The following is a 24,396-nucleotide window of genomic DNA, read 5'->3' as shown; positions in this document are numbered from 1 at the left end:
GATACGCCAGACCAATCACATTACACGAGAATTTACTCTCCATCCAATCAAATACCCGGAACACGGCATAAACACGGCGCGGACACGGTCACTCCAAGATCACGGCACTTTTAGACCAATCATATTGAGCGTGAAAAAAATCAGCCAATTAAAATTCTAGAAAGTATCACGGTCACGGCACGTCACGCTTACGGCACTGAGCTTTTCACAGTCATACGAAAACTGCACTAGACTGCGCACGCGCGACTGCAAACACTGGCTGGGTCTTTGGACGTCAATTTAAACATCCTAAGTTAAAAAGAAAATCAATCCATCAATTGGAATTCTGTCAATTCTGTCGTTTTAAATAAAGTGCAAATATTACTGAGTGTGGTAAATGATGAGTTGAGCTTCCTGTGTTGGTATTGGCCGAGGAAATCTAGTATCCTTTCCGCTGACATTTATTACCATGGGCTCGTAATCCAATATGGCGGACGAAGCATCATCGTTGGACTGAAAAGTTTATCCAGACTCGAGGTAAGTTTAAAATAATGTAAAAAACTTTCTGCACACAATATGATAAACAAAAACACTGACTCGTTTTTTGTTTTGTTTTGAGAGGAATTACTTTGATCTGTTTTTAATGAATTAGGTTTTTATTTCTTATTACAAGCTAATAGCTTTTTATCGATATCTTTTAAGAATTGCAGTCATTCACTAATTGAAATTAGTTCTCTTTTCTTTTTTTCCCATTAAATAGCAATGAATGAATAAATATATATATAATACTGTGAGATCTTAATTTAGATTTTTGAATTTTCTGTATTTGAATACCATCTGTAGGGACCTACTCTGACCCAGGGAAAGAAATATAAGCTTAATTAAAGAACGTCTCCAAATACCCAAAGATGTTTTTGTGTGGTTTTATTTATCTTTTATTTTAGTTGATAATATCCTCAGCATTAACTTTGATATTTGATATATTGTGTCTTTACAGGATACGCTTAACTGAATAGAGTAAGAGGATAATCTCAAGATCTTGTAATGTCAAGACTACTGTCATTTACATGGCTTATGAGAAGATATGTGCTGCATCACCCAAGAAAGTTAACTCTATACACCACAGGGTTCCCAGCTAGATCTTTACATGGAGCTACATGTATATCTTCAAAAACAGTATGGAAGCCCATTTATGTATCTGTTAATTACAGTACTATGTCTGGAAAGAGTACAGAATACTCCAAAAGTGTTCAAAGTAATTCTGTAAATAAGAGAGAAAATCAAAAAATATCAAGCGCAAAACAACAAACAGTTGAGGAACTGTTAAATAACTATATAAGCTCTCGAGATACAGAAAACAGCTTGGATCCGATTGTAGTGCTTAACAATATTGCTCGAAGTACAGAAAAAAGTGCAAAACAAAGTCTGGTGTTGCTAAATGAACCGACATCACAAAAACACTATGTAACTTTATTAAATGACATTAACAAGTCAATAGAATTCTCTAATGACTTGAAAGAGAATATTATTATTGTCTTGAAAGCTATTGGAAAAATATCCAAAAGACAAAAGTTGTTCATCAACAAATGTGAGGTTGATATTTACCCAGATAAAAGATCACAGAACAATGATATGCTTTTGCCGGAAGATGGGAAGATTCTCTTTGATAACATTCAAAATTTAATCCTAAAGAATGGTTTGACTGGACTTCAGAGAAAACACCTGGTGACAATCCTGTCGAGTTTTGTTGAAACAAAGCAAGGGAGAGTGAAACTTTTCAATGAACTAAAATATGCCATTCTTAGACAAGAAGTTAAGGAGTATACTTCTGAAGAAATTAGTCAAATTGTGCAGTGTTTTGCAAAACTGAAATCAAGTATTGATTCTTGTGAACTGTTCAAATCAATGGTGGATGAAATCCTGTGCCGTGGTTTTGTAACATTTATGAGCATTGAAATTCCTCCTATTCTGTTGGGAATTGCAGATGCTGATCAAGGTAAGTCAGACTTTTACAAGGTTATCATAAGAGATGTCTTAAGCAGGGATATTCGAGCATTTAGTTCAGCAGAATTGTGCCAAATTCTTTGGTCATTTTCCAAAGTGAAAGAAAAATACTCGCTTAACCTGTCAGACCTGTTAAACCAGATTGAAAAAGAGTTTCTTCGAAGAGGTATCAAACGACTGGATGACCGAGGTTTAGCTGTTCTTTTATGGTCTTTGCTGGAGATGAATTATTTTTCAAAGAAATTATTTACTTTATTGAGGAATGTGGCCTTGAAACGCAATGTCAGAAAGTTAAGCCCTGATGACATAGCGACATTTTTGCGCTGTTTTGCCAAAGTAAAAACAAAAATAAACTCGCATCCTTTTTTCGCGATGGTCGACAAAGAACTTGTGCACCGTGGATTCTCTGGATTCAATGATAGTGAGCTAGCGACAATAATCTGGGCATTTGCAGAGATGAGCCTTGGATCTAATGCTTTGATACTTTCATTCAAGAAAGAATCCTTCACTAGAGATATCAAGGATTTAAGCGCAGTGAATCTCAGTCAGATCATATGGGGATTGGCAAAACTGAGAGAGAAAATAGATATGAAAGATCTTACTAAATTTCTTGGTAATGAGATCGTAGACAATTATGATGTCTCAAAACTTGGTATACGACAACTCGCGCTGCTTGTTTGGTCATTTGCTGCAACTAATGCGACGCACGAGGACCTCTTTGTACTTCTTCGGAAAGAAATCTCTAAAAGAGGACTGTCAGACTGTAGCAACACTGCTTTGTGCCAGATTCTTTACGCGTTTGCAGTTGTAAGAGATGTTGTGAGTGTTGACGACCTCATGAAATCAATTGAAAGAAAGATTTTGGGAACTCCATTAGATACTTTTGACAATAGACAGCTTGCCCTGTTGGTGTGGTCTTTGGGTGAGCTTCTCGATAATGTACATTCAACTCAAGTATTTGAAAGACTAGAAAAAGAAGTGAGTAAGCGACCCTTCCAAGACTACATGCTCGCAGATATTTGTCGTATTCTCTGGGGTTTCTCTAAGATTAAATCTAAGCTTAACACAGCCTTCGTTTTTAACATCTTGAGGAAGGAACTTCTCCGACGAGGTCTGGGGGAGTTTTCAGTCGCTCAAATTACTATGGCAACGGTTGCGCTGACGAAGGCGAAAGAATTGCATGAAGATACTTACAGTCTATTTCGTGATGAAATCATGTCTCGAAATTCCCGCCATTTTGGTGCGATGTATTTGTCTTCCCTGGCGCGTTCGTTTTCCGCCATCAGTTTTGACACGATGGATTTAATCACGTGGATTGGCGAAGAAGTTATTTCTCGAGGTATACCGGCTTTTCAACCGGAGGACCTTTTAGCGATTTTACAGGTTCTAGCCACACAACACCTGCCGCAGAAAAAGTACTTTTTTGAGAACATAAAGAAACAGCTGTTGGCGAGTGGAGAGAAAGAGTACAATACAACGGATATCTCTAGATTATCCTCATTACTACGTGCAGCTGGTGTTGATACTAGTGATTTGGAGATGAAAAAAACGACTGCGACTTAGCGGCATCTCTTTCGATGTGAACAGTACAGCGCAGGACGGTGGAGGTAATTTTAAAGTGGGGGAGAGAGGCTCCCCCAACTCCGTTGTCCCTGCGGCGACTAACCCAATGTTAAAGTCATCGCTCCAGGTTTATCCTGTTCATTTGTAGCCTTAATTTGTCATAACGTTTTCATATAACTCGCGCAGAAATGACAGTTGCAGGTACTAGTTAGGACTGCATGGATTTGTCGAATACAACACTTGAATAAGGAGGAATCTCTTTTTGAAAACCTTGAAACAAAAGATTTGATTGAACGAGGAAATTTTTATTACTAAGCTGTCCGTGAATCTTGAAATATTATATGACAGTTGAAGATTATTAGAGGAAATTAAAGAATCCTAGTCAACTACAATGCATTGCGCGCCGAAAACAATGAAATGCTAAGCAAAGCGCCATTTTCAGCAAAATGGCGGTTTTGTAGGTAAAGTTTGGGAATCCAGTTCCATCGGTCTTGTCATTCCTGCTAGATGTGTTATGACCATCATGCTATGATGGTACATAGTCACTTTAAGCTTTTCGCGAGATTTGAGAAATTTTGGCAACGAATCTAAGGCTAGGTTTTCGAAAGTTGTGATGCCTAACAATTGGACGACCGAAAAATCATAATTTCACAAAGATAATCACTGGAAGTGTGGAATAATATGAAGAAAAAAATTGGGAATTTGAGGACATTGGTACAGTGAATTTTACTCGACCAGTGTGTATGGAAGAGCTTCGAGAACGATGTAGGCGAACGATGTAAACATAACACAGGGGTGGGCGCAGTGCATTGTAGTTGACTGGGATTCTTTAATAATAATAATGATGGGAGGTTGTGGTATAGCGCATTTATACAACGTCTCAATGTACATTATCATTATTTTAATTAGTTATAAATGCTATCTTCACCTTTAATAGAAACTATATTTCTGATTAGTAACATTAACAATCTTTTTGAAATTATTTTGCTTGACAGATTTTCAGTTTTGTGCGCCTTTGGCGACGCTGCTGAGGATTCTAATGCGCATGCACGGTGTATTTCTCATGTTCTGTATTCTAACAAAAATGTACAAATTAGTTAGGTCTACGGTCTACTGAGGTCTACTGGGCTTACTAATTTGTTCAATTTTTTACGACGTTTTTACGGATATGTGGTATGCTTTCTAGAGAGACAGTTTTAAGAAAACTGCTTGCCCCACCTTCCTCTCCCACGTAACAAAATAATTTCCCATGATCAAATAGAAATAGAAAAATCAAAGAACAAACAAAAGACAAAAGAATTGCAAATAAAACGACACTTTGTTTGGAAAATTTTACAGAGTATTTGCCTCGTACACTTAAAATATTTACAAATAATAAAAACCAGCTAAAAACCAAGCAAACAATACATTATCGCTAGCGATTGTTTTTTTAAATTTTAAAACCCAAAATAGAAAAAGTAAATAAAGTTGTTGATATTTCATTAAATATATGAATTAACGTTGATTTTCGTTTTTAGCTTGTCAAGGGATGGGATATAAAATTTGTGGTTTATTTAGTAAACACTATATATTTGATTCTGTTAAAATGTTTGAGTCATTTATTTACTTATGGAAATATTTGTTTTATTTTGAAACATCTCTTATACAAAAGTAGTAAACGCGATTTTCTTGTTGCTCGAAGGATCAGGAAATTCTAGTTTAAGACCGGTTTAGAAGTAGTCTCCCCCACAGCCGCTTTCAGTGTCGTCACGTAACGCTTTGCGTGACGACACTGAAAGCGTCTGTGGGGGAGACTAGTTTAGAAAACGAGAATTTCTGAATCACATTACAAATCGTTGACAAGATTTTGCAGCTAAATTTTACAAATTTTCCCCTTCAGATTTTTAAAGATAACTCTACGAATAAATCTTGTCTTTGCGCTTTGTTTTTTCTTTCTTCTTTCTGATTGATAAATATATGCTCTTGAATCAAGCTTAGTCTAGTAAAAAATTATCAAGCAAAAAAAAGCAAACTCAGTTTGTCACCTTTGTATTAGATTTACAGGACATTAATCATATATTATGTACATTGTAATACCTTTTGCAGCCTCGCATTTTTTCTTCAGATGGTACTATTTCAGAATTTCTTAAAACATATGAACTACTCCTTATCACCCATGTCCGCTCGGGAGAAAGAAAGGCAACGGAGCTACACGGGTTATTGAGCTTAGAAGTAGGCAAGATAAATGCCTACTAATGATTACAGTTTTGTCTTATGACGAAAATGTGTTATCAAGAATGGCAATTGGGAATGCCGCCATAGCCCCGGCTGTAGGTTTGAGCTCTCATTCTCAAAAGTGCAAGGCTCTTGCTAGACCAAGGTTCTCGCTCGAGATATTCTGGTTTATCATGTATGTAACTCTTTAATGGAGATATAGATCTTCTTGTTAATGGTGGGCTCCACATTTTCCGTCTCGTCCCAGTCTCACAGCAAAAACTCCCCGGTGCACACGTACCACAGGGTGACCGCACAGGGTTGGTGATTGAGCGCAGACTGTCGGGTAATGATTTGACGCCGGGGAGTGAACTTATCTGGCACGTTGTTGGAGGCACTGGATAATATGCTGGAATCAGAGGCGGGTACGCTGTTTCGTTGGGGTAGAAAATTCCGGAGTGGAATGGAAATGGAACGCGGGGATTTTGACGTTCTTGTTTTCGATGTTTCGCTCGTCGATTTTGAAACCACACCTTGAAAAATTAACGAAAAAATATTAAAACGATTATTTAGGTATCAACGCATAAGATGCTAACTCGTGTATACATGTCCCGAGGCGATATTGCCTATTAAATTAGCTTGTCAGTGAAAATTATAGTTAATTTAATCAAGCTATTGACCCGGTGTTCTTTGCTCTGAGATGATAACAGCACATGTGGATGTAAAGGTTCTCAGTGACACCTACAGGTGCATACCATGAAGCACTAAGGCGTACTTAACGAGAACTAGAATACCGGCATGAATCGCCTGAGGCAAGACGACAGAAACAAGTAAAAAACATTAATCAAAAAGCATCAAAACAAAATTGAATTGATAGCAAGGGGGCTTTGTTAGGTTGGCTGTTACCATCTTTTGCTTTATTATACATTATCTCTTTCAAGAAAATAATAATAGAATGGACAAAACAAATCCTTATCTTGTAGCCTTGAACTACTACCAACATTAAGTTTTAATTCAATAAGTAAATCTAATCTTATCAGGGCTGTGTTCTGTTTACTCAAAATTTTGTCAAAAAGTGTCGTTCGTGTTTATTTTCAAGTACAGCTTTTGTTTGGCTTTGATTTTGTTGAATTTTGGGATAATTACCTTCGTGTCTATGTAGAAGTTCTAGCATTGGCTCTTCCAAACCAAATTCTTCAGTTTAAGAATTCTATTAGTCCGTTAATTGATTGAGTTAATTTTAGAAAGTCATCGGATTTTTCTGGAGAAATTTTTGGAGAAAGTTTTTAGGCGTCATTTATATGAAGGATGAATGCTTTTGAATTGTCTACATGTTTTATATTTTTGTTTTCTTTGCAAATTGTCTATTTTAAAAATACTTAAGTCAGGCCACTTGCTAAAGAAAACTGGTGGACAGGTATCTGATTCACCTAAGTAAAAGTAAAACCAATGAATCTCACAATAGATTTAAGGAGCCTATAGATATAAAAACTCGCTTAGAGTTTCTCTTCATTTCGAAGGGAAAGCGCTTTTTTTTCTGTCTCGTTGAGTCTTGTTCACTAGCTGTCGCTCCTCATAAAAACGTTTTCCGCCCTTGATTGTAATTGACCTCGCAGTGTTTATCTGGAATCTACCAAATGCTTAGTTAAGAAAGGTGATTAATAGGGTTAAGTCTGTGTTTGCCACGTGCCCAGTTTGCGCGAGCGTAGAAATACCAATGTTGGAACAGCAGGGAGCAGTTAAAAAATATGAAAAAATATCTCATTAAACGCACTCCCCCGCTATGAGGTCCATCATATTTGTATTTTCCCTTTATATTGAAAAATAAAATTGTTACCTAGGAAAAGAAGTTAATACGACAAGAAAAATAATGAATAAAAATCTTGATGCTAAGATAAACTTGTTTCAAAAAAACAAAAAACAAAAACAACAAAAAACAACAAAAAACAAAACAGAAACCCCAGAGAAGTCCCTACGTTTTAAAACTTTTATTTGACCACTAATGTGTGTTCAAATATATATTTAAAACCGAGGCTTATTGTTGAAATCTCTGTTTGTTCGTTTGGGAGAGTTTGAAGAGGATATCTAAGATCCAACATAATGGAATCGATTATATAATTGACTATACAATTAGTCTCAACCATAGTTTTGAGTGTCCATATTTTCAAATTGGATTTTCAATGCGAAACAGATGTCGATCTCAACCAATATCTTAATTCAGCCACTGACTTTAGATCTCGCTTCGTAGATAGGAATTTTTCTCCTCCTCTCTACCCCTCGTTCGCGCCCCCTCTCTCTTTCTCTTTTATTCTGTTTGTCTGTCGGGAGGAATGCATTTGGGGAAAAAAATTAATGCTACATAGAAGTCAGTGTTTTTGGTGATTGCTGTGTAATTTTTCGTTATACTTAAGCTACGATGATTTCGTTTCGTGCAGCAGACCAACTGTTGTTACTCGCAGTGACGGTTTGCTGTCTTCATTGGCGCCAAAATGGTTCTTTATCGACTTGCGGGTAGCATCAAATGAGAAAAGTGACCGCTAGTTTTAGTTTTGAATCATATCAGAGAATTGAACAAAAGCTAGCTCAACACCCAAGCCATTACTCTCATTCCAAAACATTTCAACTTCGCTCTCGAAGCACGCAATCAAAACCCGAAGAAAAATCGCTTCAGTTTGCTGCGAAAATTCTCAAACTTCGTTCTATTCTACTCAAGATTGATCCCTTTATTGATTCTAAAGTTTTCTTCTCCCTTTTTTTCTAAAATAAACTAGTTGTAGAGCTAAGGAAGAGCGCGCGTAATGTGGCATTGACACCTGGGTTGTCAAAATGATAAACAAAATTTGGTATCATTTACGATTTTGTAAATAACCCCTCTTCGATCAGAGCGAGATATCATCATCACTTATGACATCAAACTCGAGCAATTAAATTCAAAGGCTTTTATTTAACAAATGCAATTAAGTGAAGCTAAACCGGAGACAGACCAATTTCCTCCACTAATCTGCTATTTAAGGCCTTTTATTTTCGTAATTATCCAACTGCCAGATATAGATTAATGCTCCTAGTGTTGTAGCAAATTATGTTTTGACGATAAGCTAAATTAGTAGACAATTTGTAAGCGTGCCATGGCGAATTTGAGTAACTTTTGTTCTCTATTTGACAAATGGTCTTAAAGATGTTAAAACAAGATAAGTCCAACACTAGAGGATCTATTTTCTTCGAGTTTATTTTGTGTTCTATTCTATCGGATTCGAATTGTTTTATGGAAACAAAGGTTTTTTCTGTATTTGTCCTGAACTAAGCGGCAATGTTGATTAGATTCAGTTCCTCTAGCGGGAAATGAACGGAAATAATAAAAGAGAAAGAAAAAGAAAATGAAAGTCCATTTTGAAAAAAAATTGTATGTGTCTACAAAAAAGTTTAGCATTTCTATTTTGACCATTTATTGTTCTTGTTCGGAGTATAAATGAATCAATATTATGATTATTGTCTACGCTCAATTGCAAAGTCAAATTTCCTGAGTCGTTGATGGATTTTCAATTACTCTTTCAATAATGAATTACAATTTATATGACTCAGATGATAAGACTGACCAGGGAATCTCGAAAAACATAGATTTTCTTTATAGAGCTTAAGCCTTTTTGTGTCTGAATGGGGGTGTATGGCACCCTTCCACAAGTCTGGTTACAGAAACTGAGAAGCAAGCGATGCGATACAGACAAACTGAAAGATTTTGAGAATTCAAAGTAAAATCGTGGAGTACATGTGCTCATAGCCAAAGGTTTTTTAGCTAAGGGTTTCAACAACTGAAAATTAATAGCTTTTGTTTTACTAAACAAAACACGTGGATATAGGGTCGGACAGGTGTCATTATCATCTACGCATGCGCATACCGGAGCTCGACGGCTCGCGACGGAGCTGCACGGGACATTTCCTGTAATTTTTGAATATTTGCACTAAAAAAGACCTAACCACAGAAGATTAAAATAGAAAAATCTAGAAGAGTGGCAGTCCTTTGGAATTAGACATGGAAATAAAATGTAAATATCGCGCGAGTTTTTATACGCAAAAAGGATAAAATCGCTAAAAAAAATTTTTCCTACAAGTCTGTAAAAGTCACCACTAAAAATAAAACTACATCTCTTCTTCCCTCTACTTTTAAGCTCCAAACTCTAAATTACCTGCACTCGTGCTTCATTTAGATTGATTCTTTTTGCGAGTTGTTCTCTCGTAAAGATGTCGGGGTATTGTGATCTTCCGAAAGCTTCTTCGAGCGCGTCGAGTTGTGCTTTGGAAAACGTCGTTCGATGTCGTCTTTTAATCGTATTTAGTTCATCATTTGCATCTGAATCTTCATGTTTCCTCTTATGACTAGACTCATCTACAAACCAAAAAATGTTATAGATTTATATATATATATAAAATATAGAATATAGTTTTTTATTCATACTTAGAATGTTGGATTTTTTTCCCCTTTACATTCAAAAATAATTCTTTATCGAAAGATGTCTGTTCTGTTATTAAGATCAAATAGTAATCCAGTTAGCGTATTGTTAAATCTACGTATCAAGAACCCAAATGTTCATTAGCTTTTTATAAGAGGATGGTTTGTTTGTATACCGTATCGGCATCGTCCACGGCAAGAATGACTAAAACTGTTTTGATTTTCCAATGAATTTTACAACGGTAAATCTTCTTACATCCAACTGACAGTTTTGCTAACTTTTCTTGTAACTACTCCGACCCCTACAGTACTTACCCCTGTTTGTGAAGTCCGCGCCTATCATTTTTACAGCGCCGGGAAACTCGTCAGCCATGTTTTTAGCCTTTTTCTCGAAGAATGTTCGCTCGTTGATGTCTGAATGGTGGCTAGAGAGTGACCATTTCTTGTCCATCTCTAGTGTGGATACAGACATTGTTTACCTATTACTTTAAAAGTGTTTTCTTTCGTTCTCTCAGGGCTGAAGGTTGAGGATATGTGTGGAATGAACTGTCCAAGGCTAATTGTTTAGTAAAATGTGTTTGCATTCAAAGAAGGATTTCAGCCAATCAGAAGCCAGCTTTAAATTGTTTCTATTTATCGCTTCAGTTTCGAGGCCTCTGATTGGCTGACGATAAGCGAATTGCATATAATTTTATTAGATCCAATTGATTATTATGAAGCTTTTTACAAACATTTATTGTTCCAGGGGCCACCTAGAGATAATATTTAAATAACGTTGAGCTGAAGACAGGTTAACAGGTCTATTACGTCGCAACAACCATGATTAGGATTAGGGCGATAATCCTTCTACATCACTGGATTAGCTATTATCCATTTCTTTTAACTCATTGCCAAATTTTGGTGTTTTTATTCCTTATAACTTTCCAGAATCATTTCGTTTCAAATCATCGCAAATCCTCTCGATTGAAATCAATGTTTACCATACGAATGTGTCATTGTTTTTATGTAACATTGATGGCAACGATTGTCGCCATTTATCGTTTAAACTTAATCACGATTATGCGATGAATAACATCATAAACTGCTTGTCTTCGAAGGCTTTCGAGAGAAAAAGTGTTGCCAAGTCGTCGCGAGGGCTGCCATTAAATAGAAAACAACTCCAAAAAATGTTGGCACACGCAATTAACAATTACTAGCGTTCCGCTATTGTCATAATGCAATCATTATTTATCTCTTTGCTTCAATGGAAATGTTGTTCAGGATTACGATCTTCTCTTTGGGCAACTGTACGCAGATCTAAAGAAAACGAATTCTCCACGGCGTTTTTTTCTTTTCTTTTTTTTTTTTTTTTTTTAATATATATATATATCGCACTCGAAATCGCAATATTTTGGTAATTATTTTGTTGAACGCTTGTTAATCAATGGCTAATACCAACTAGCCAGTAAAATATTTAGTAAATAATTAATCATGGACTATCTACCTCTTTGAACCCTGCATTTCGCAAGACAATGAACCAACATAATCTTTTCTTGTCATTGTTATCTTCAGGCAGGTGGGTCCGTTGAAATCTTCCTTCAGATAAACGTAATTCCAAAGAAAAACAAATAATTGAAATATAGAATATCTTGCCTCTTTTTTTTATATATATAATAATTTTTTAAATAAGATGGTGTTAAACAGACTCTTAATTTCGGGGTCATCCTAAAGACATTAGGTCTAAGCACCACTTGAACAATCATAACCATATTTGAATCATCTTCACACGTTTAGCATTGCTAGCGCTTTGTTTATTGGATTTTTTTAATTCGAGTTTTCTTCAGACATAATTCTCTTTGGAGTAATGTATACCATAGCAGTGAAACAGCTGTGTTGGAGAAAGCTGGGCTTTTCAATTTTAACTTTTATAAGCGTTTTTATTAAATTATTTATAAAAGCTTGTAAATTTGACTTGGTCATTCACTTTCTTTGTCGTTGTAAATCTCTTCCCTACTTGTTTGCCATGCTTTGTTTTTTTCATAGTTTTTTTGTTCTTTTGCTCTGGTTAAAAGATTTAATGATATTCAAGTGTCCAGACTAGAGTGATTGATTGAATAAAGTAGGAATATAACTTCAGTCTTAATTTACTAGCTAATTCAATTGACTAATCTTTTAAGTCTTGTTAACACGCACTTAAAGAAAACGCCCTAGCCAGCCAGCCATAAACTTCATGGGAATTAGTTTATTATTTAATGTTAACTTTTCAAGATAATCAGCATCCTAGAGATAATACTGAATCAGTACTAACCAGTAAAATATCCGAAAATATTTTTATTATAATCTCTTTGAAAAGAAAGGATATTTGGACTACGTTCAGTTCTGACAGCTACCTCGATTCATAAGTGATTCTTCTTGAACGAATTTCGAGAAGTCACTTAACAACAACAACCCTAAGATATATTCAAAAAATAATAATTTCATGCGTGTGTGTGTGTGTTTGTATTCATAGTTGCTATATTAGAAAGACTTCTCATATTTTTTCTTCTTTATAGTCACATGGAACTTGCCCATGTTATACGACCTTGACTGAACTTTGTAATAAAGAAATCCCACCAAACAGGCTGGTACATTCAAGTATTAGAAGGTGGTAATATCAAGTACTCTATACTTAAGATTATAGTGTTCTGGAAAACCTATTCAGTGGCGGAATATAAAAAATATAAAAGGGGAGTTTCATGCTATATTGACTTTCCATTCAGGGACCGTGAATATCACCGGTTAGTTTCCCCCACTGATTTTCCCAGTCAACTTGAATTGGTCATTTTATGTTTTATTTTATTTTAAGGTTTTATAAATTTGTTTTGTTGGTGCAAAAAAATAACACAAATATTCTCTAATTGTTTACTCAATGACTTTGAAGTAAAGCCGCCATAATTAAACTTGAGAAACAACTTCAAATTGCAATTAAACTTGTTCTAAATGAAATATTAATAGCCTTTATTGAAACACCTGAAACGACTCGTTTTTCTCGCTACATAAACGTTATCTTTTGAGAGTTCAACGTCGTTTCAGTTTCAGTGAAAAACATTTTTAAAAAGATAATAAAGGAATTGTCTTTTTTATAAATAATCGTCTAAATTGTATTAATTTTTGATTTGCTTTGACTGTTTTTCGTTTGAGACATTTTTTATCTTGACAAATATTATAATTTGTTTAATAAAACTTAAGTAAACACTTAATAAAGATGTGAAGCTGCGGCTGATGGACCAGCAGACTTTAGTCTTTTTATAAATCAACACGAATTTTAACACCAACAATTAGTAATGCAAAATCACATTAGTTGGAAAAAAGGCAATAAGGGTTAAATCCCTATCTATTCTATTTTCATTTTAACATTTAAATTTTATCTTTACTTTCGTTTTGTCGCCGTTTTTGTTTGTTTGTTTGTTTGTTTTTCTTCTTTTTTTTTCTTTTTTGTATAAATATGTGTGTGTATTTAACGTTTCCCGCTCTTTTCGTACCTTGCACACACGCACGTCTACCATATAATAAAATTTCCCGCTCTTTTCGGGGGTTGATAAAAGGTTGTCCATGTGTAGATAGAAAATGTTGGTTGATAAACACCTACTTTTTGCGATTTTTTACTGTTTATTATGGCGGAAAAGAATTTCAATTTTTTATTTATTTTTGTTTTGAAAGTTTTGTTTTTATTTTTGTTCTTGTTTTGCTTATTTGCTTCCCTAAAAAACTTCTACGATTGAAAATACCGTATCCACAAGTGAATTGTCCTTTATGATTATAAATAAACCCATTTTTTAGTTGGTTCAACGTGGTACCAAATCTATTTTTCTGTTCAAATACCTGTCCATCCAAGACACGTATCATTGAAAACGCTATTATGAATGACTTATTTGTAAGTGAGCAACCGACTATCCCAAGAGATATCCAACGTGTTCCACTGTCACCTAAAATTGCGAAATCTATTGAATTATATCTACGAAAAACGCGTGGCCATAGCTATTGACAAAATTTAAAGTCCTCGCTATTGACTATAATCAATATCCATCTTCCGCTTGTCCGAATAACTGGTGTTAGTCTGTCGGCATGTTTGGCACCGTCATACTACCAGCTTTGATGAATAGCTTTTGAGCTTTCAGTGGATTAGTGGATTAGTTGTACACAATCATATACACCTACTTAAGAATTACAATTTTGGATGCATTTTTATGAAGGTTTGCTTATAGTCTTTGCCATCTCAAAAATATAGGAACATTAATCCTGTGTGAGCGTAGATACGAAATTTTAGATACCAAATGTAGTAGTCTTATAATAATAACTTTATTAAAACTTGACTTGCAATTTAAAAGAGGTAATAAAATTGAAAAACTCTTTTACACTTGATTAGTGGAATTCCTTCAGTGGTATTGGAACGGAGGTCGGTTTATTTCTTAACAAAATAAAATGATGAATGAGAATCAACAGGGATTCCACAGGGTGGCTCTTCTGCCACTGGATTACAATTGGAATTTAGAAGTTGATTTTATTGGAAGGAATAAAAACCGGAGAAAATCCTAGAAGCACGGGAGAAAACCAATAAGCAACTCTACTCAGGTACGACGCCAATACTTATTCAGTGAGATGCGAGCGCTCTCACCACTACGCGGCCAACGGTGGTTTCAATGCCCTTTCAGTCTGCAGGTCCAGAAACTCCAACGCACTTATTGTCCCCTAGTACACCTCCCCTAATATACGAGGAGCTTAATGCAGTTTTATATTCTTAGCTTTAGGAACACTTAACCAATGATTGACCAAAAGAGTGCTTAAAAATGATATACAAGGATAAAAAAGTTACCAAATGCTTGACTAAAGGTAAAATAAGCCAGTTTTTTTGGGCAATTACGTAATTTACTAACGAACTTATAACTTTTGATTTACAATTTTTTTCCATCCTGACATTTCTCTTATTCATAATGTTTTTTACACATCTTTTAGTTTTCTTCGACTTTTTTCTAAATATATTAACTTTTATATTACAAAAGCACTAGGTAAAATGACTTTATAGTTATTGTGGCATCACGGAACAGTTGGCCCTTTTAATTAATCGTCTTTGTTTGATTGTAACTATTCAAATATTCCAAGGGTTTAAGAAATCAATGTGCCTGAAGCTTCGTCACACACTAACAACCGTTTGAGACAAATATTAAGGAAAACAGTTTTCGTGCAAATTATTTGTGTAATGTTTTTCCTTGAGTAACAAGTTCCCGCTGTTTGAGGCAAATATTAAGGAAAACAGTTTTCGTGCAAATTTTTTTTTTTTGTGTGTAATATTTTTCCTCTTGAGTAACAAGTTCCCGCTGTGAGCTTCGGTTCCATGCTGTAACTGGTAAGTTTGAAACTCAATAGAATTACAAGTTGTTTACGACGGCGAATTGCTTTTCTTTGCAGTCAGTTGGCAATGTATGACGCGTGGAGGCACTCACCTGCACGCACACTTCTCCACGACACCACCAGTTCAGCGCTATAATTTGTATGGAACAAACGTCAATAGTCGTTTCATGTCCTTTCCCACCAGAATGAATCGCTAGTTCCTTTACGAGAGCATTCATTTTTTTAGGAGGGGGAGGGGGCGGGAGAATTATTAGGGGGAAGGGGCATTAAATATTTACAAGTTAAAAGAGGAGGTCACTGAATTTGAATAGCTATTGTTCTGCTCTGACTAGCGAATGACAAGGATACGAGGATACATAAAAGCGTTTTCACATATATGAGAGGCTATAGTCCAGAACAATTGTAATTCAAATTGGTAGCCATATTTTGATTCGGTGTATTGAAGCGAAATTTTAAAATTTTTAACCAAGTCGGGAGGGCCGGCTAATTGGGCACATATCCTAAACACTATTCCTGCTGTACCCTTATTTATTTATTTATGATAAGTGTGTAAAACTATTATCTATTGTCTATTTAAACTTCTTAAAATGAAATTTTTGAAGGATGCAAAATAAGTCATTTTCGGCCATATTCGGTTAAAAATCATGGACTATAGCTCATGTTTTTCATGGATTTTTGGACCATTTTCACACCTTTTGAAAAAATATGCATTATTTATAAAGCATGGAAATAAAGTGATTTTGGGCCATTTTTGGGCAAAAAGCATGGACTATAGCCCATGGTTTTGATGGACGTTGGACCATTTTCACACCTTTTGAAATGATATGCATTATTAATGAAGGATGCAAATTAAGTGATTTTGGGCCATTTTGGGGCAAAAAGCATGGACTATAGCCCATGGTTTTGATGGATTTTGGACCATTTTCACACCTTTTCAAAAAATATCCATTATTTATGTAGGTTGCAAAATAAGTGATTTTGGGCCATTTTTGGGCAAAAAGCATGGACTATAGCCCATGGTTTTGATGGATTTTGGAACATTTTCACACCTTTTCAAAAAATATGCATTATTTATGAAGTATGCAAAATAAGTGATTTTCGGTCATTTTGGGGCAAAAAGCATGGACTATAGCCCATGGTTTTCATGGTTTTGGACAATTTTCACACCTTTTGAAATAATATGCATTGTTTATGAAGGATGATAAATAAGTGATTTTGGGCAAAAAGCATGGACTATAGCCCATGGTTTTGATGGATTTTGGACCATTTTCACACCTTTTCAAAAAATATGCATTATTTATGAAGGATGATAAATAAGTGATTTTGGGCCATTTTCGGACAAAAAGCATGGACTATAGCCCATGGTTTTGATGGATTTTGGACCATTTTCACACCTTTTCAAAAAATATCCATCATTGATGTAGGTTGCAAAATAAGTGATTTTGGACCATTTTTGGGCAAAAAGCATGGACTATAGCCCATGGTTTTGATGGATTTTGGACCATTTTCACACCTTTTCAAAAAATATGCATTATTTATGAAGGATGCAAAATAAGTGATTTTCGGTCATTTTGGGGCAAAAAGCATGGACTATAGCCCATGGTTTTCATGGTTTTGGACCATTTTCACACCTTTTGAAATAATATGCATTATTTATGAAGGATGATAAATAAGTGATTTTGGGCAAAAAGCATGGACTATAGCCCATGGTTTTGATGAATTTTGGACCATATTCACATCTTTTCAAAAATTATCCATTATTTATGAAGGATGCAAAATAAGTGGTTTTGGGCCATTTTCGGGCAAAAAGCATGGACTATAGCCCATGGTTTTGATGGATTTTGAACCATTTTCACACCTTTTCAAAAAATATGCATTATTTATGAAGGATGATAAATAAGTGATTTTGGGCCATTTTCGGACAAAAAGCATGGACTATAGCCCATGGTTTTGATGGATTTTGGACCATTTTCACACCTTTTCAAAAAATATCCATCATTTATGAAGGATGCAAAATAAGTGATTTTGGACCATTTTTGGGCAAAAAGCATGGACTATAGCCCATGGTTTTGATGGATTTTGGACCATTTTCACACCTTTTCAAAAAATATCCATCATTTATGAAGGATGCAAAATACGTGATTTTGGGCCATTTTCGGGCAAAAAGCATGGACTATAGCCCATGGTTTTGATGGATTTTGGACCATTTTCACACCTTTTGAAATAATATGCATTATTTATGTAGGATGATAAATAAGTGATTTTGGGCAAAAAGCATGGACTATAGCCCATGGTTTTGATGAATTTTGGACCATATTCACATCTTTTCAAAAATTATCCATTATTTATGAAGGATGCAAAATAAGTGGTTTTGGGCCTTTTTCGGGCAAAAAGCATGGACTATAGCCCATGGTTTTGATGGATTTTGGACCATTTTCACACCTTTTCAAAAAATATCCATCATTTATGAAGGATGCAAAATAAGTGCTTTTGGGCCATTTTGGGGCAAAAAGCATGGACTATAGCCCATGGTTTTGATGGATTTTGGACCATTTTCACACTTTTTGAAAAAATATGCATTATTTATGAAGATGGAAAATAAGTGATTTTGGAACTTTTTCGGGCAAAAAGCATGGACTATAGCCCATGGTTTTGATGGATTTTGAACCATTTTCACACCTTTTCAAAAAATACCCATTATTTATGAAGGATGCAAAATAAGTGCTTTTGGGCCATTTTCGACCAAAAAGCATGGACTATAGCCCCTGCTTTTGATGGACTTTGGACCATTTTCACACCTTTTAAAAAAATATCCATCATTTATGAAGGATGCAAAATAAGTGATTTTGGAACTTTTTCGGGCAAAAAGCATGGACTATAGCCCATGGTTTTTATTGATTTTGGACCATTTTCACACCTTTTGAAATAATATGCATTATTTATGAAGGATGATAAATAAGTGATTTTGGGCAAAAAGCATGGACTATAGCCCATGGTTTTGATGGATTTTGGACCATATTCACATCTTTTCAAAAATTATCCATTATTTATGAAGGATGCAAAATAAGTGGTTTTGGGCCTTTTTCGGGCGAAAAGCATTGACTATAGCCCATGGTTTTGATGGATTTTGGACCATTTTCAAAAAATATGCATTATTTATGAAGGATGCAAAATAAGTGATTTTGGGCTTTATTCGGGCAAAAAGCATGGACTATAGCCCATGGTTTTGATGGATTTTGGACCATTTTCACACTTTTTGAAAAAATATGCATTATTTATGAAGATGGAAAATAAGTGATTTTGGAACTTTTTCGGGCAAAAAGCATGGACTATAGCCCATGGTTTTGATGGATTTTGAACCATTTTCACACCTTTTCAAAAAATATCCATTATTTATGAAGGATGCAAAATAAGTGCTATTGGGCCATTTTCGACCAAAAAGCATGGACTATAGCCCCTGCTTTTGATGGACTTTGGACCATTTTCACACCTTTTAAAAAAATATCCATCATTTATGAAGGATGCAAAATAAGTGATTTTGGAACTTTTTCGGGCAAAAAGCATGGACTATAGCCCATGGTTTTTATTGATTTTGGACCATTTTCACACCTTTTGAAATAATATGCATTATTTATGAAGGATGATAAATAAGTGATTTTGGGCAAAAAGCATGGACTATAGCCCATGGTTTTGATGGATTTTGGACCATATTCACATCTTTTCAAAAATTATCCATTATTTATGAAGGATGCAAAATAAGTGGTTTTGGGCCTTTTTCGGGCGAAAAGCATTGACTATAGCCCATGGTTTTGATGGATTTTGGACCATTTTCAAAAAATATGCATTATTTATGAAGGATGCAAAATAAGTGATTTTGGGCTTTATTCGGGCAAAAAGCATGGACTATAGCCCATGGTTTTGATGGATTTTGGACCATTTTCACACTTTTTGAAAAAATATGCATTATTTATGAAGATGGAAAATAAGTGATTTTGGAACTTTTTCGGGCAAAAAGCATGGACTATAGCCCATGGTTTTGATGGATTTTGAACCATTTTCACACCTTTTCAAAAAATACCCATTATTTATGAAGGATGCAAAATAAGTGCTATTGGGCCATTTTCGACCAAAAAGCATGGACTATAGCCCCTGCTTTTGATGGACTTTGGACCATTTTCACACCTTTTAAAAAAATATCCATCATTTATGAAGGATGCAAAATAAGTGATTTTGGAACTTTTTCGGGCAAAAAGCATGGTTTTTATTGATTTTGGACCATTTTCACACCTTTTGAAATAATATGCATTATTTATGAAGGATGGTAAATGAGTGATTTTGGGCAAAAAGCATGGACTATAGCCCATGGTTTTGATGGATTTTGGACCATATTCACAACTTTTCAAAAATTATCCATTATTTATGAAGGATGCAAAATAAGTGGTTTTGGGCCTTTTTCGAGCGAAAAGCATGGACTATAGCCCATGGTTTTGATGGATTTTGGACCATTTTCACACCTTTTCAAAAAATATGCATTATTTATGAAGGATGCTAAATAAGTGATTTTGGGCTTTATTCGGGCAAAAAGCATGGACTATAACCCATGGTTTTGATGGATTTTGGAACATTTTCACACCTTTTCAAAAAATATGCATTATTTATGTAGGATGATAAATAAGTGATTTTGGGCCATTTTCGACCAAAAAGCATGGAATATAGCCCATGGTTTTGATGGACTTTGGACCATTTTCACACCTTTTAAAAAAATATCCATTATTTATGAAGGATGCAAAATAAGTGATTTTGGAACTTTTTCGGGCAAAAAGCATGGACTATAGCCCATGGTTTTTATTGATTTTGGACCATTTTCACACCTTTTGAAATAATATGCATTATTTATGAAGGATGATAAATAAGTGATTTTGGGCAAAAAGCATGGACTATAGCCCATGGTTTTGATGGATTTTGGACCATATTCACATCTTTTCAAAAATTATCCATTATTTATGAAGGATGCAAAATAAGTGGTTTTGGGCCTTTTTCGGGCGAAAAGCATTGACTATAGCCCATGGTTTTGATGGATTTTGGACCATTTTCAAAAAATATGCATTATTTATGAAGGATGCAAAATAAGTGATTTTGGGCTTTATTCGGGCAAAAAGCATGGACTATAGCCCATGGTTTTGATGGATTTTGGACCATTTTCACACTTTTTGAAAAAATATGCATTATTTATGAAGATGGAAAATAAGTGATTTTGGAACTTTTTCGGGCAAAAAGCATGGACTATAGCCCATGGTTTTGATGGATTTTGAACCATTTTCACACCTTTTCAAAAAATACCCATTATTTATGAAGGATGCAAAATAAGTGCTATTGGGCCATTTTCGACCAAAAAGCATGGACTATAGCCCCTGCTTTTGATGGACTTTGGACCATTTTCACACCTTTTAAAAAAATATCCATCATTTATGAAGGATGCAAAATAAGTGATTTTGGAACTTTTTCGGGCAAAAAGCATGGACTATAGCCCATGGTTTTTATTGATTTTGGACCATTTTCACACCTTTTGAAATAATATGCATTATTTATGAAGGATGATAAATAAGTGATTTTGGGCAAAAAGCATGGACTATAGCCCATGGTTTTGATGGATTTTGGACCATATTCACATCTTTTCAAAAATTATCCATTATTTATGAAGGATGCAAAATAAGTGGTTTTGGGCCTTTTTCGGGCGAAAAGCATTGACTATAGCCCATGGTTTTGATGGATTTTGGACCATTTTCACACCTTTTCAAAAAATATGCATTATTTATGAAGGATGCAAAATAAGTGATTTTGGGCTTTATTCGGGCAAAAAGCATGGACTATAGCCCATGGTTTTGATGGATTTTGGACCATTTTCACACTTTTTGAAAAAATATGCATTATTTATGAAGATGGAAAATAAGTGATTTTGGAACTTTTTCGGGCAAAAAGCATGGACTATAGCCCATGGTTTTGATGGATTTTGGACCATTTTCACACCTTTTCAAAAAATAACCATTATTTATGAAGGATGCAAAATAAGTGCTATTGGGCCATTTTCGACCAAAAAGCATGGACTATAGCCCCTGCTTTTGATGGACTTTGGACCATTTTCACACCTTTTAAAAAAATATCCATCATTTATGAAGGATGTAAAATAAGTGATTTTGGAACTTTTTCGGGCAAAATGGACATAGCCATGGTTTTTATTGATTTTGGACCATTTTCACACCTTTTGAAATAATATGCATTATTTATGAAGGATGATAAATAAGTGATTTTGGGCAAAAAGCATGGACTATAGCCCATGGTTTTGATGGATTTTGGACCATATTCACATCTTTTCAAAAATTATCCATTATTTATGAAGGATGCAAAATAAGTGGTTTTGGGCCTTTTTCGGGCGAAAAGCATTGACTATAGCCCATGGTTTTGATGGATTTTGGACCATTTTCACACCTTTTCAAAAAATATGCATTATTTATGAAGGATGCTAAATAAGTGATTTTGGGCTTTATTCGGGCAAAAAGCATGGACTATAACCCATGGTTTTGATGGATTTTGGAACATTTTCACACCTTTTCAAAAAATATGCATTATTTATGTAGGATGATAAATAAGTGATTTTGGGCCATTTTCGACCAAAAAGCATGGAATATAGCCCATGGTTTTGATGGACTTTGGACCATTTTCACACCTTTTAAAAAAATATCCATCATTTATGAAGGATGCAAAATAAGTGATTTTGGAACTTTTTCGGGCAAAAAGCATGGACTATAGCCCATGGTTTTTATTGATTTTGGACCATTTTCACACCTTTTGAAATAATATGCATTATTTATGAAGGATGATAAATAAGTGATTTTGGGCAAAAAGCATGGACTATAGCCCATGGTTTTGATGGATTTTGGACCATATTCACATCTTTTCAAAAATTATCCATTATTTATGAAGGATGCAAAATAAGTGGTTTTGGGCCTTTTTCGGGCGAAAAGCATTGACTATAGCCCATGGTTTTGATGGATTTTGGACCATTTTCACACCTTTTCAAAAAATATGCATTATTTATGAAGGATGCTAAATAAGTGATTTTGGGCTTTATTCGGGCAAAAAGCATGGACTATAACCCATGGTTTTGATGGATTTTGGACCATTTTCACACCTTTTCAAAAAATATGCATTATTTATGAAGGATGATAAATAAGTGCTTTTGGGCCATTTTCGACCAAAAAGCATGGACTATAGCCCATGATTTTGATGGTTTTGGACCATTTTCACACCTTTTCAAAAAATATGCATTATTTATGAAAGATGATAAGTAAATGATTTGGGGCCATTTTCGGACAAAAAGCATGGACTATAGGCCCATGGTTTTGATGGATTTTGGACCATTTTCACACCTTTTCAAAAAATACCCATTATTTATGAAGGATGATAAATAAGTGATTTTCGGTCATTTTGGGGCAAAAAGCATGGACTATAGACCATGGTTTTCATTGATTTTGGACCATTTTCACACCTTTTGAAATAATATGCATTATTTATGAAGGATGATAAATAAGTGATTTTGGGCAAAAAGCATGGACTATAGCCCATTTTGGACCATATTCACATCTTTTCAAAAATTATCCATTATTTATGAAGGATGCAAAATAAGTGGTTTTGGGCCATTTTCAGGCAAAAAGCATGGACTATAAACCATGGTTTTGATGGATTTTGGACCATTTTCACACCTTTTCAAAAAATATGCATTATTTATGAAAGATGATAAGTAAGTGATTTTGGGCCATTTTCGGGCAAAAAGCATGGACTATAGCCCATGGTTTTGATGGATTTTGGACCATTTTCACACCTTTTCAAAAAATACCCATTATTTATGAAGGATGATAAATAAGTGATTTTGGGGCAAAAAGCATGGACTATAGACCATGGTTTTCATTGATTTTGGACCATTTTCACACCTTTTGAAATAATATGCATTATTTATGAAGGATGATAAATAAGTGATTTTGGGCAAAAAGCATGGACTATAGCCCATGGTTTTGATGAATTTTGGACCATATTCACATCTTTTCAAAAATTATCCATTATTTATGAAGGATGCAAAATAAGTGGTTTTGGGCCATTTTCGGGCAAAAAGCATGGACTATAAACCATGGTTTTGATGGATTTTGGACCATTTTCACACCTTTTCAAAAAATATGCATTATTTATGAAGGATGATAAATAAGTGATTTTGGGCCATTTTCGACCAAAAAGCATGGACTATAGCCCATGGTTTTGATGGTTTTGGACCATTTTCACACCTTTTCAATAAATATCCATCATTTATGAAGGATGCAAAATAAGTGCTTTTGGGCCATTTTCGGACAAAAAGCATGGACTATAGCCCATGGTTTTGATGGATTTTGGACCATTTTCACACCTTTTCAAAAAATATGCATTATTTATGAAAGATGATAAGTAAGTGATTTTGGGCCATTTTCGGACAAAAAGCATGGACTATAGGCCCATGGTTTTGATGGATTTTGGACCATTTTCACACCTTTTCAAAAAATATCCATTATTTAAGTAGGTTGCAAAATAAGTGATTTTTGGCCATTGTTGGGCAAAAAGCATGGACTATAGCCCATGGTTTTGATGGATTTTGGACGATTTTCACACCTTTTCAAAAAATATCCATCATTTATGAAGGATGCAAAATAAGTGATTTTGGGCCATTTTCGGGCAAAAAGCATGGACTATAGCCCATGGTTTTGATGGATTTTGGACCATTGTCAAACCTTTTGAAAAGATCCAAATTATTGTTGAAGAATGCA

The 24,396-nt window shown here is 34.8% G+C and overlaps 2 protein-coding genes across 2 annotated transcripts; one reads left to right on the top strand and one right to left on the bottom strand.

The window, feature by feature from the left end:
• Window positions 1–456: 456 nt before the first annotated feature.
• Window positions 457–4,997, top strand: LOC116286718 (uncharacterized). The gene is made up of 2 exons (XM_031693301.2): window positions 457–516; window positions 977–4,997. Exon 2 carries the CDS (start codon window positions 1,024–1,026, stop codon window positions 3,544–3,546), a length of 2,523 nt encoding a protein of 840 aa, XP_031549161.2. The 5' UTR covers window positions 457–516; window positions 977–1,023; the 3' UTR covers window positions 3,547–4,997.
• Window positions 4,998–5,103: 106 nt separating this feature from the next.
• Window positions 5,104–10,725, bottom strand: LOC116286678 (uncharacterized). Its single transcript, XM_031693246.2, has 3 exons — window positions 10,499–10,725; window positions 9,921–10,120; window positions 5,104–6,272 (listed from the first exon to the last, which is right to left on the bottom strand). The coding sequence occupies exons 1-3, from the start codon at window positions 10,653–10,655 to the stop codon at window positions 5,817–5,819; spliced, it is 813 nt and encodes a 270-aa protein (XP_031549106.1). The 5' UTR covers window positions 10,656–10,725; the 3' UTR covers window positions 5,104–5,816.
• Window positions 10,726–24,396: the final 13,671 nt, after the last annotated feature.

This window comes from Actinia tenebrosa, unplaced genomic scaffold (genome assembly GCF_029948245.1).
Source record: "Actinia tenebrosa isolate PJP-AT-01 unplaced genomic scaffold, QUT_ActTen_1.0 PGA_scaffold8__29_contigs__length_14323225, whole genome shotgun sequence".
NCBI lineage: Eukaryota > Metazoa > Cnidaria > Anthozoa > Actiniaria > Actiniidae > Actinia > Actinia tenebrosa.
This window is presented reverse-complemented; position numbering and strand designations above follow the sequence as displayed.